Below are 13,153 nucleotides of genomic sequence, written 5' to 3'. Positions count from 1 at the left end.
ATGGAATGGACTGCCTCATTAGGGGGGTGTTCCTAATAAGGAGAATCAAGTAGAGAATGAGTAGAATAGAACAGAAGGAGAAAATTGTATGACCGTCAGCCACATCGAAGTGATGATGGACATCGGTCACTGGAAGCTTTGACTGAACTGTCAGCATAGCCCAGGAGGTGGCAGGTTGTCTAAGGGGACAACCTTCCTTTGTGGCTGTGTGAGTTACAGAACTGCCAGAAGTCTTCCCCTCGGTACAGTTAAACTCAAGACGGAGCAAGACCTATTTCAACCAGCGTACTATTTCTTTTGGTTGAAGCCAGACACCTTCTGGAAAGATTGCCAGTGGGAAGAAATGTGCCAGAGGTGATATTGTTCATTTCAGGGGCCATTTTGTTTTGGTTCACGACTCCTCGGGCAGTCTGTGGGTGGAAAGCAATTTAGACTTGTCTAAGGAAGAAAATCCTTCCCTAGGCTCTGTAGATGTTCAGTGCTCCACAGCTAATTTGGTGTCTGAGATCCCATTTGAAGAAAACATTGTCGTCCACCCATCAGGATAAATTTCTATTGTTCGAGCCCTTCATATGAACACAATTACTATCTAAATATATTTATGAAGAAGGACCCCAAGGCTGGATTTAAAGAGACACCGTCCTCAATGTGGTCTCCATGTTCTTCTTTTTTCACATAGAGATGTCAGGGCCATGACTTCAGCCTCTGGAAATAACAAGGTGGGATCCCAACCTAGAGGGAACCAGAGTCCCGGTAGAGCAGCTTAGTGTCGTGGCTAAAAGCATAGGATGTGGTATCTCATGGCCTGTTGGACTTCAGGTCCTGCTGCCTTGAAACTGTGTGACCCTGGGCAAGTTGCTTGATCTCCCTGTGCCTCTGTGTCTTCCGGGGCAAAATGGTTCTTGCCTCATAAGATGGTGGTGAGGTTTGTGAGATCTCGTGCATATGGATCGTGGAACAGGTAGGTTATTGATGAATTGTGTTCTCATTCTCATTATCATTATCACGATCATCATCTTTTGAGGCAAAAGTCAGGAACACAGGTTTGTAGAGCAAGGCTCCGATTGCTGGAACACTGCTTCACTGTCAGAACAGGTGGTAAAGGGAAATGGGTTGGTGCCACCTTAATATCCTTCTGATAAGGGACAAGATAGTTTCTGAGCACTGGGGTCAGAAGTACTTCACCTGCAAGGACAGGGGAACTGTGGAGAAAGGTAGGCAGAAAGTTCTAGCTGCTGCCCTGCTGGTAATGCCGTGAAATCATCTGCAAGCCCTGAACGAGGAAGCCCAGTAAACGACTTCTGATTATAGAAACAAACAATTGAGTGCGCTCTGGGTGACAGTCAAGCAAAGAGCCAAGAACCCACTTTTCACGAAATGATTTCTGAATGTCTTTTCTTGTTTCCCTGCCTATTTCAGGTTATTTTTAACAAGATTCCTAGAAACATTTCACAGTTAGAATTGTTCTTGGAGAGCCTTTTATTCTGTAAGAAATGAGTGAATCCATATTTTGATAAACCTGACAAACACATATATTTGGTGCCGGCTCCTGTTCCTTTATTCTTTCCAGACTTAGATTTCCTTTGCTGGCTGCTTTAATGTCATTTGTTCCTCCCTTTGTGAATGGGCATTGGCTGCTTTCAAGTTTCTGGCTTTGGGGAAAGGAGTGTGTGTGTGTGTGTGTGTGTGTGCGCGCGCGTGCACGTGCACGCGTACAGGGATATACACACATATACATATATGTGATTGTCATGCATAATAATTAGTTGTTTCAGGAATAACTTGGTTTCCTGGTCCAGACAGCCCCCTCTTCTCCCCTTCTCCCTCCTCTTCCTCCTACCCTCCCCCTCCTCCTTCTATGTCATCATCACTGTAGCATCTACCATTTACTGAACATCGCTTCATTTTTGTTATTATTATGTTCAGTTAGCCAACGTATAGTACATTGCTTTAAATGCCAGGTATTGAGCTAATTGTCTTACGTGTACCATCTTCTTGAATCTTTAATACACTCTGTGGAGCAGCTGTTATTATTATTCCCATTTTACTGATGAAGAAACTGAGACTGAGAGAAAATAATCCGGCTGGTGGCTTACAACTGCTGAGGGTTAGGACCAGGGTTCTCACACCGCATTCATCTGATTTCAGAGCCCTTGCTGAAAACTACTAAGCTATACTCCATACTCGTTAACTGGAAACTTTGGAAAGAATATAGAACTTCTGGCTCTTAGACACGAGAAAGGCTTCAGAAGTGATCTGGTCACATCTTCCAGCCCAGGCAGTGGTCTCTTCTGTAACTTATCTGACAGCTGTCTATCTCCCCTCCCGAGGAGAGATTCAGCTCCTTAGGATCCAAAGTAAGACATTCTATTGTTTGAAAAGCCCTCCTGCTGCAGATTTTGGTCCAATTTTACTTCTCTATATCATGACATTATAAAAACTTAAAAGTTTTATAACTGGGAGCGATAACAGAGCTCGAGTAGTCCAGCAGTTTTTTTTTTTTTTTTTAAGATTTTATTTGTCAGAGAGAGAGGAGAGCGAGCGAGCACAGGCAGACAGAATGGCAGGCAGAGGCAGAGGGAGAAGCAGGCTCCCCGCCAAGCAAGGAGCCCGATGTGGGACTCCATCCCAGGACGCTGGGATCATGACCTGAGCCGAAGGCAGCTGCTTAACCAACTGAGCCACCCAGGCATCCCAGTCCAGCAGTTTTTAAACACTTTTTTTTCAGGTGTGGAAACCTTTTGTCCAAGTGGAATCCTACTTGGAAGTGTGAATGGGGAAACTCTAACTGCTTTGGCAGAACAGATGGTCATCTGCGCATGTGTGTGCACACAGCCATCAACCCCCTCCCTTCAGTGTCTCCTGTGGCCACTCCATGGGCTTATTTGTTAGTCTTGTTAAGAGAATAACCTGAAAATAGGCTGGTAAACCCAATATTTTGCAGACAAGAAAATTGACGCTCAAACACTTAAGATGTTTGCTTAAGACAATGCTGCTGTATCCACAGAACTAAGATCTGAATCCAAGTCTCAGAACGCTTAGCTCATTCTCACTTATTCATACATGAGTGGCCTCTGTTTACACATCTCATATGGACCAGGCACTGCGTTAGGCAGTGGGAACATAGCAGAAATCTAGACAGGCAAGATCCCTGCCGTCAAGGAGTTCACGGTCAAGATGTTACCATCCAGTTTCTTTTTGATGGTCTGAGCCCTTGGAAACAATACACACACACACACACACACACACACACACACACACTAACAAACCATCCTGGACAACTTCTTCTGCATTTGGTCCAGTTTGCCCATGACTTTCCAAATGAATGGGCTCTAGGATTCAACTCAAGGCTATGCACATATTTGGTAATTTTAGGGTGACCTTTTCTTGACAATATTGCAAATTATAATTTTTTTCTACCTCTGATTTTCTTTTGGTATATTTCTGGAATATACCCATGGCTAGACAACCTGTTTCATGTGTATCAAGAGGATGGAAAGACCCATTCAGGTGTGTAGGATTTTAAACTGTAAATGCCTGCTGGGTTGAGTTTAATGGAACAGCCTTGAGCAACATACTGGGACTTGGGGTGGATGGACAGAGAGTGAAGGGCATATAAAGCCCTTCCTTCCTGGCCCAATCTGGGTGTCCAGCTCATTTCCCTCAATTCTTTCCCAACCTAACTCCCTGTGCAATGTGTGTGTAAGGCTGATGAGTTTCCCCCCAAATAAATAGTGAGCTCTCCTGCATCTGGATTCTTTCTGCTGTCTTAAATGCTCTTTCTCGATTTCCTGCCTGGCATCCAAGCCTGCTCATCCTTCAAGGCGTAGTTCCAACATGAGCTCTCCAACTTCTCTGATCCCCGCCCCCTCAATTTCTGAGCAATAACCAATCACTTCCCCCTCTGAACTCCCTTACCACCTGCTTCTCCTTCTCTGGGAAGCTTAGTTCATCACGAGGGATCTTGTATGCTCTTATGCACCTGACACACCCTCATCACCTGGGAAGCTTGTCAAGAGCAGACCATCTTCTCACCTGAAGTGGCTGGGAGCCAAGGGTACCCATCCAGGGAAGGCACACCTTGGGAGGCACAGGCTGGAGTGGTGAGATGCTCGTTGGATTGCCCAGCTCAGATCCAGGCTCCCCTCGTGACACATGTTTGACTTGGAACAGATTACAGGCTTCATGCCGTTCAACCAGAACCTGCAAATAATAAAACCCAGGTCGGGGATTGTGGTGAAAATTATATCCGGTAATTCGATTATTTGTTTCTGTGAGTGGCAGTGAATGGCACATAATAGTTGTTGGCTGTTTTTCTTATGGGTTCCTACTTTGAAGGCATTTTCTCCTAGACAATGTTTAGGTTCAGTCATATTGAAACAGTTCAGCAGAAAAAACGGACAGTCAGTCCGATTCCCCAAAGACTCAAAGTTCCAATCCTCTTTTTTGCCATTTAGGAATCAGGGTAGACAAAGGGAAAATATCTCACAGGAGAGTGGTTTGACCTTAGTTATATGTGCATATCGAGGCATAGGGTAAGAGGTGTACTAGGCTTGAAACGAGCCGTGCCCACCAATTTGATCTTGCCCCTTGGCAGACTGGAGCATGGACATGTCTGAGGTCGGTGATGGAATTAAAAAGCTCTGGGAACACATTTTGTCCAGAGGCCAGAGGGTAGGCATCTCAAACTGTGCAGACTCAGCTCTTTGGGTCTTTTCTACGAGTAGCACAAAATCACAGAATGCTTGCTAACTGTGATTTTAGAATTTCTACCTGGTGGACACATTGCATTCTGTCCTTGCTAGGACTTTGTGTTTCCTGCAAGTCAGTTTTCTCATCTGTCTGATAGGACCTTTTGTCACTTGCTTGTGACTCTCACAACTTTTACCATATCAGCATTCTGTTCATGCCATTATTTATTTACTATTTACCTTTAAGTACACTTTTTCTTTTTTTAAAAACATCTCTTTTTTCTTTTTTTTTTTTTTTTAGTAGACAGGAACAGGGGAAGCAAAGCTTTATTATTTATTTATTTATTTATTTGGGCGGGGGGCAGAAGCAGAGGGAGAGAGAGAATCTTAAGCAGGCTGCACAACCAGTACAGGCTTGATCTCACAACCCTGAGGTCATGACCTGAACCAAAATTAATAGTCAGGTTTTGAACCCACTGAATACATTTTTAATCTAAATAAAGGTATTTGTAAAGGAAACTGTGTCATGACCTGAATGCAAAATCATATACAGAAGATTACTTTAAATATAAATGCAATGAAAACAAAACAAATTGTTATTTGTAGAAATTATTATTACTCAAATATAACTTGATCCCAGTGTTTGACATTTCAGCTGCAGAACACATCCCACGTTTGGGGAATACTGGATCTTTCCAAGTCCATATTCTATTCTGATTGATAGTGAATCTAAAGATAAATGAAGAAATCGACCTAGGACATTGCCTTTTGAGTGACTGAACTTTCTGATAACTTAGTACAATTCTATGTGCTTACTGTTTCTAGACAATTCAATTAATTTTTATCAGCTCTTTGTACCCAAGCATTATATTTTTTCATCACGTAAAAAACACCTACCAAAACTTGCCTTGTGTGTCTCTTCACATTTTTAAATTCTCATATTAATGAGTCACCATCCATTCTTATTTCATCATTAATGTCATAAAAACCAGTAACTACCTCCCCATCCACTTGGCTAAAATGCGCTGTTTGTGTGTATCTCGGTGCTTACACTCTCATCCCCTCTGGAGCCCCACCAAGTGCCTCAAACTGTGGAGTTGGCCCTTCCCACTCACCTGTGCTTCCCCCTAAGCCTCTGGCCCAAAGCGCTGGCTCAGGTGTGAGGCAGGTGGATACCCACCTGCTCAGGGAATCTTTACTCCTATGTGCACAGGAACTACCTAAGAGCATTTTTCTTAAACGCAAATGTCAGGGCACCTGTGTGGCTCAGTTGGTTAAGCAACTGCCTTCAGCTGATCCCAGAGTCCTGGGATGGAGCCCCACATCTGGTTCCCTGCTCAGTGGAGAGCCTGCTTCTCCCTCTCCCTCTGCCCCTCCCCCCACTCATGCTCACTCACTCGCTCTCTCAAATAAATAAATAAATAAAATCTTTTAAGAAAGTGCAGATGTCTGCTGTCCCCACCTGACCCCTGCCTTCTCACCCCCACTGACAGAGGTCAGGTGTGGATCCTGGGAATCTGAATTTATTGTAGCTTCCCAAGATAATTCTGAGACATGTAACCTCTAGACCACTTTGTGAAGGATGACTTAGCTTGTGTTTTTCTCCTCTTTCCCCTCTCCTCTTCCTCCTTCTCCTTTTTCTTCTGGGACACGAGTAATTTTAAGTCTGTTTCAAGAACTGTTAGTGTTAAACTTCACCACAAAACTCTTCCCTCCACACAGATGACTTGCACACATTCCCCCGTGGACAGAATTCCTGGTTTGGGAGACAGAAGGCTGTTTACAGCACCGGCCCCACTTCCCATCAGCCGACCCTGCCCCTACATTGACCTCCTTCCTCTTCTGATATTGAAATGAGACTCTGTACTCTCCTTCCTAGGGATTTGAGTTTAAGATTAAACGTAGGAAAAGATGTAAAAGTACTTTGTGAATTGTAGAAGATTTGACTAACATCATTAAAACAAGAAACTGCACTTGAAACTCGTGTGTTAACATGTCGGAGGTTCCTTCTCAATGATGTTTGGCGTCAGGGATTTCAAGCGGATTTCAATTGAATTTCATGCCAATGTTTCTGCTCAAGCATATGTTTGAGGAGAGACAGTTGTGGTCTCGCTGCATTTTAAGTTGTGGCATCTCCGCTATCCGAGCCTATCCTACCCAAATCCACTTAACAGCTTTGCAATGTAATTTCACAGATTCAGAAATTGAGGTCTTTCAGATTCTTTAATACAAATCCAAAAATTACCCTCTCTGTGTTTCCAGTGAAACCTCTACCCTCCCTACAGAATATAAAGTATCAGATACTAACAATAGAATATTAAAAGCCAAATTCAAGCAATTACCCACAGCTTTGGAGAACAGTCCCACACACAGCTGGTGCCCAATCAGAAAGTCTGTATCTGTCACCCACCATCTCTGCTCCCATTGGAATCAGAATGTCAGAGCTGCAGAGGATCTTCGAGATAATCCTCCTCCTCGTGCAGCAAGTGGGGAAGGTGAGGCACATGAAAGGGAGTAAGTCATCAGAGGACGTGTGGATGAAAGCCAAGAAGGCCTTCGTTCCCGGGTCCCTGCCTGCTGGCTTACCGTTCGAGTCGCTACACCCTGCACATTCAGGTAGCCTGGATTGGGAGTGGCGGACACCCAGCAGGGATTCCGTGGTCATCTCAATCTTTATTTGACTCCCCAGCAGGATTGTGTGAGAGAGCCAATGCAGCCTTTGGAAACATTTCTCAAAGAGCCTCCTTCATTCTTCCCAGCTGCTCTGGAACCTTCCACATAGCCAGCTCCATGGCTCTCCTCAGCCCAATCTCCTGGAGTGTTTCCTATCCTCTGTCCTCTTTCTGGGCTATGTTTTTTCACCCACCCACTCTCTCTGACTCTATCCTCCCGACTTTTCTCCTGCCTTTTTCGAAGCTTTTTTCTTTTTGGTCTTTGTCTCCCTAGTTCCGCATTACAAAAAGTATATGGGCCACTTGGCAAAGATTCTCTTCTAGGGAGCAGGGGGCTTCGCGGGGATGAGTCTTGTGTTAACATCCCAGACACACTGCGTTTCAGTAAAAGGGGGAGCCATGTCACCCTGCGGGCTCTCCCCCAGGTGGAACAGACATGGTGTGAACCTCTGCACAGGCCTCTTTGACCTGGGAATGTGTCGCAGTGGGACAAGGAGATGCTAGAGACCTACCAGCACCTGAACATGGGGTTTAGCTGTGCCAGTTCTCGAGAACATGAGTGACCATATATTAGGACAATTAAGAGCACAGACTTTGGTATCAAAAAATGACCAAAATATAAGGTCTGATCCTACTAATTTTTAACTGAGTAAACTTGGGCAAATTATTTAAACTCTCTAAAACTCAGTTTGCTTCTCTGTTAAGTGGGTATAAAATTCATAGATTAATGCATATAGTGCAGCATAGTATAGTGTGCCTGGCTTATTTTTATTATTGCTAATAATGATAATAATAAGTATGATCAAAAAGGAAAACTGGCCAATGGGAAATGAGAAACACTATGCTTTCCTCCCTCCTTCCCTTCCTCCCTCCCTCCCTTCCTTCCTTCCTTCCCTTCCTTCCTTCATTCCTTCCTTTTCCTTATTTTTTTCTTTTAATAGATATATTTAGTGATTAAGTCATGCCAATGGGGGGTGGCATATAAAGACTTGAGGCTGCATCTTGAGTTATCTGGAGAACTTATACTTGAAAATAGCATGGAAGAGGGAATATATAGCCAAGGATGAATCAAAAGCTATGTTCAGAGCAAGTAGCAAACCCAGAAATAGTTAGATCTCAATATTTAGGAATAAATCTTGCATATTCTATTTCAATAAGAATAGTCTTCCAACCAGAAAGATGAGAATATTATAGGGAAAAGGTTGTTGTCCAAGATTCATGAAAAGTATTTAATTGTCTCTGAGCCAGGGTGTATTTTCTCGGGATTAAAGGAATTGGTTGATAAGATCTCTGACTGGTACTCTTTCGAGGGCGGGGAAGAGAAGGCAGCCTGGAGACCAGTAAATATTGCCCCAGTTCTTAAAAAAGACTGAATCTAGACTCCAGAAACTATAGACTCATAGCTTGAAATAGACCTTACCAATATTCAAGACAGCAGCTATTACACAAAGGATTTGTGAGCCAAAGAGTCAATGTTGTTTCATTAAAAAAACAATTTATGCCTCATGCCAACTAATTTCATTATCAGGACAGATTTATGGCATGGCAGTGACATTTCAGCAAGGCACTGGATAAAGCTTTCCACGGGTGGGTTTATTCTCAGGCACACCAAATGATGGCTGTTTACTGGGAAGGCAGTCTGTGCCTAAAACAATTCTTGGTTTTAGCCTTGTCCTAAGCAGTGGGGGGGTTTTTGTTATTGTTTTGTTTGTTTTTATCTTGACTGAAGCCTGAAGACCTAGGAGGCAGATGACACCATGCTGAAAGATCTAGGTAGCAATAAATGATCTGATCTTCTGTGAGCTTATGAAACCCTTGAAGTCTGGTTTGAATGGGTGCTAAGTAATCATATCTTGAATGTCGCAGTTGTTACGATTTAGAATGATCTCAATTGACTAAAGCCTATAAAATGAAATTTATCTGAGACTAATGTAATGGGTTGTATTTTGGCATAAATAAATAAAATAAAATAAGATAAAATAAAATAGGCTGCACCGGTGTAATAAAGCACCACAGGCATGGACAACTGTTTGTGTTAATAAGATACAAATTGGCAACAAACTCAGTGTAAGCCAAGAACATGTTGCCATTAACAGGAATGAATTTGGTGTTGACCACATTCATAGAAGTAAACCAAACTGATGATGAAATGTACATGATACAGACATGACAGGCTCACTGTGTAGATTTGTGCTCTTTCCAGGTGCTGTTTCAAGAGATAATCATAATAAGGATTGTTTTCAGAGGACAATGATCATCATGGGCAGTAATCCGGAAACCATAATATATAATGAACCATTAAGAAAATGGGAATGTGTAGCCTGGAGAAGAGAAAAGTTGGAGGATGTAATTAGCAGAAGGAAGAATTTTAAGTGAGCCCAGAGGGCACAGTAGTTTCACTGGGTTGAAATCATAGTAGGAAGATTTTGGCTGAACATTATTAAGTTCTCCTAAGAACAAAGTTGCTCAAAAATAATAAAGGCCTGGCGGGTCACTGAAGATTCATTCCTAAGTAGGGTCTAAATGACCACCCATCTGCATGGCACGAGGGCCTAGTGTGCACTGGGTGGGCCCTTTGCTGAGATCATCAGGGAAGTCCGTTCCAAATCTAAGGTACTATGATCTCCCCTCTCCAGGGATGCGGTGGAGTGTGGTGGCCAATGGGAGAGTCACTGCCATCCTCCAGCAACTTCTTCCTTGGTGGCTGCTCAGCCCGGTGACCCTTAGTCCCTGGGGCGGTGACTCAGAAGACAACCATCCCTCGGAGAGAGGGCAGGTTCTAAGCTGCTGCTTGTGTGGGACCGCTCCTGCCATTCTCTCCAGCACGCCTTCCGCCCGGCAGCCACGCCCACCGGGATTTTCTCTGGGGCTCCAGCAGGTGGCGCTAGAGGCACTCAGGGGACAGGAGGCCTCGTCTTTCTCTGGGGTTTCTCTTCCAGAGATCCTCTAAGAAGGGATTTTTTTTCATTTTCCAGCACTCCCTCTTCCTGGCGTCTCGCCCTTGCGTCACACTCTCTGTTGTCCCCAATATGTCCCCTTACTGTTCCTGGTTTGTCTCTCTCATGTTCCAAACACCATTGCTCACTTTGTCCTATCTCAGTCATAGATGTCTTCAAATATGCCTTCTTTGCTGTGTCTGCGCACAGACATTGTCAAAACACATCCTCCTCGTGCCTGTCTTGGTCAGAGCCATGTTCCAAAAGCACACATTTCTTGCTTGTTCACGCCTGTTACAGCCATGTTCAAACTCCCCGTTGTCTTGTCTCTGTCTTGTTCTGGGCCAGATCCTGTTCTGGGCCAGACGCTAATACGCTTTCTTCCTGGTGTTTGGGTCCAAACCTGCATCCTCCTGGCCAGCCCCCGTGTCAGTTGCAGATCTCCTGCTCACTCTTCCTTGAGGCCAGTTCCAGTCCTCTTCAGGACATACTCCATTTACTTACCGTGGAAGAAATGGGGGCAGAGATCTATCTGAAAACAGTGTCTGCGGCACCCTTGGAGTTTGGCCAGAGACAGCTTCCCCCAGTGCCGTGGCCTCGGGCCCTGCTGCTCCGAGAGGCTTGCTTCCTTCTTGGACTAGAACCGGCATCTTCTGCTGAAGGGCCTAAGGCAGGGCCAACAACGTTGTAGTGTTTTTTAAAGACGTTGGAATCTTTCCCTTGAACTTGTGGCAAAACCCACAGTAGCAGTTTAAAAGCCTTGAATCTGGCCTTGTTGCTCCCAAAGGAAAGAACTCTTGGCAGCTCACACTGGGGAGAAGTGAACCTCCTCACTGCACGTAGAGGAGGGCTAGACTAAGCCGTGTCTGGGGAGGGAACAGAGTGCTTGACTTGAAGTCAAGGACCCCATTTCCAGCCCTGGCTCTGCTCCTAACATGCTGTGAGATCTTGGCCCACACTCTTCCATTCCTGGACCTCACTTTCTACATCTGTGAACTGAAGTTCGGACTCCGGGATCTCCAAGATCCCTTTCTGGTTCTAGGACCAAGGATACTGCTACATTCCCTCAGCTACCTCGAAAAGCCCATGGCTTGCCTGCCTTTTGACTTTGTTTCAAAGGAATCACCCTCCTCATTTGGGCCTTCTAGACTCTTGATCTTGCCAACTTTGTCCTTCGAATTAACCGGGAAGTCTTTTAGTCGAAGCTGAGGTCCTTGGCTCTTACCAACTGCCCCAGAGTAAAAGTCCCAGGGAACTAGACACCGCCATGTCCCAGAGCCATGTAAGGTTCTAACAGTGATCCTGGCTGTGACTTGATCGCATCTCAGGACTTTATCATACTCACTGTTCCTGCTGCTTAAGACATGTCAGTTACCATTTCTGCTGATGTCGACTTTAGTTCTGGATTTGAACTGGAAAGGAAAGAGACTGAAATAAGGAAAAAAAGATTGTCCTCAAACCGTTTAAATGCCTAGAAAACCACAAAAAAGCAAACAAAAAAAAATAACAAAACCCAAAACAAAACAAAAAAACATCTGTCCTGCAAAAGCTTAATTTTATTGGGGAGAAAGTCACGCCTTAGGGAAGGGGAAAAGCCTCTAAAGAGAAATATTATTTAGTACTCCTGAAATGTGGTTGAGACTTACGGCATCGTGCTGAAACATTCCCTGTCTAGGCTGGAACTCTCGCTGACCAGTGGAGATCAGATTGAACTGGAGATCTAGTCTCATCCAGGACGAAAACAGTTTATGCGAGTCCTAATGGGCTAATGACTCTGGCTGGACCAATCTCTTTTGCTTTTTCAAGTCCGTGTTTTCCGACTGCATTCAGGCTTAGGGGACAGCCATCATCTTGAGGACGGTTCTTTCTTAATACAAGGGAGGCAGCAACCAAGTTCTGAGTCCCAAGGTCCTGAAGTCAGCAACGGGCCCCAAACTCTCTGCTCGACTTGACATGCTACCTGTTGCCTCTATGAGCGCGAGGGAGAGATGGATGTGGTAGAGAAGCGCCAGGGGCAGTGAAGCTTTGCTGACTCTCGCTATGAGACCCTCAACCTCTCTGGCCTCTAAAGAATCTCTCTTGGCTACTTCGCAAAGTTGTTGTGGAGATAAATAAGTTAATTTTTGTGAAAACATCCTGTAAATCATAAAATGCTATTTTGTATGTTTATCATTACTTTAGATTACTTTGGATGCTCCTGAGCGCCCAAGGACAAAGAATTTCCTCACCAAAATGTGAACCAGTTTAGAGAATGAGCTTCCCATGTTGAAAAACCATACCAAGGGAGCACCTTTCAGGGCTTCTTTCTTCCAAATCCACCCCTCCTCGTTTGGTTACCGCACACACCCACACTGCAAATTTATACAGCAGAAACATTCTCATTTGAAGGGATATTGTTGTTCTTAAAGGAGTCGGTGGAGGGAGATGGTGACCACAGGCTAATTTGGGTAATAATGAGCCTTGATTTCATGAAACGTCAAAGTCACATGACAAAAATTCACATGCCTGTTTGCCATGAAAACATTTATTTCGAGAATAAAGACCTGGGTCATCAAAATGATCCCCACTCTGTAAATGTTATAAATATATATATATATATATATATATATATATATATATATATATATAAATTCTGTGCAAATAAAAAACTCAAACATGTAGTAGCTGACAAGACTGTTACAGGAAGAATCTACTGAGCTCCTGAACCAGATAATTCTAAAAATTGTTTTCTAATCTGATAGCCATGTAAATTATTGTTAATTATGGTTTAATATTATTTAGGCACCACCTAAATTTTGTTTACATTTTCAATAAAGTAGAATTAGAGTGGGGCCACTCCTACAGTTTATAATGC

General features: G+C 43.9%; 1 protein-coding gene across 5 annotated transcripts in view; it reads left to right on the top strand.

Moving 5' to 3' along the window:
* Positions 1-13,153, top strand: part of HTR4 (5-hydroxytryptamine receptor 4) — a 188,364-nt gene that overhangs the window by 147,643 nt on the left and 27,568 nt on the right. For 4 of the 5 annotated variants that reach the window (XM_047731438.1, XM_047731436.1, XM_047731437.1 and 1 more), the window contains exon 8: positions 10,000-11,781. The exons of the other annotated variant lie outside the window; for it this stretch is intronic. In XM_047731438.1, the coding sequence (XP_047587394.1) occupies positions 10,000-10,090 (91 nt within the window). In that variant the 3' untranslated portion in view covers positions 10,091-11,781. Of the gene's footprint in view, positions 1-9,999; positions 11,782-13,153 lie in introns of those variants that run through there. 5 annotated transcript variants of the gene reach the window in all.

The sequence above is a fragment of the Lutra lutra genome, chromosome 5 (assembly GCF_902655055.1).
Source record: "Lutra lutra chromosome 5, mLutLut1.2, whole genome shotgun sequence".
Classification (NCBI taxonomy): Eukaryota; Metazoa; Chordata; class Mammalia; order Carnivora; family Mustelidae; genus Lutra; species Lutra lutra.
Note: the sequence above shows the minus strand (reverse complement) of the source record. Positions and strands in the feature narration are given on the sequence as shown.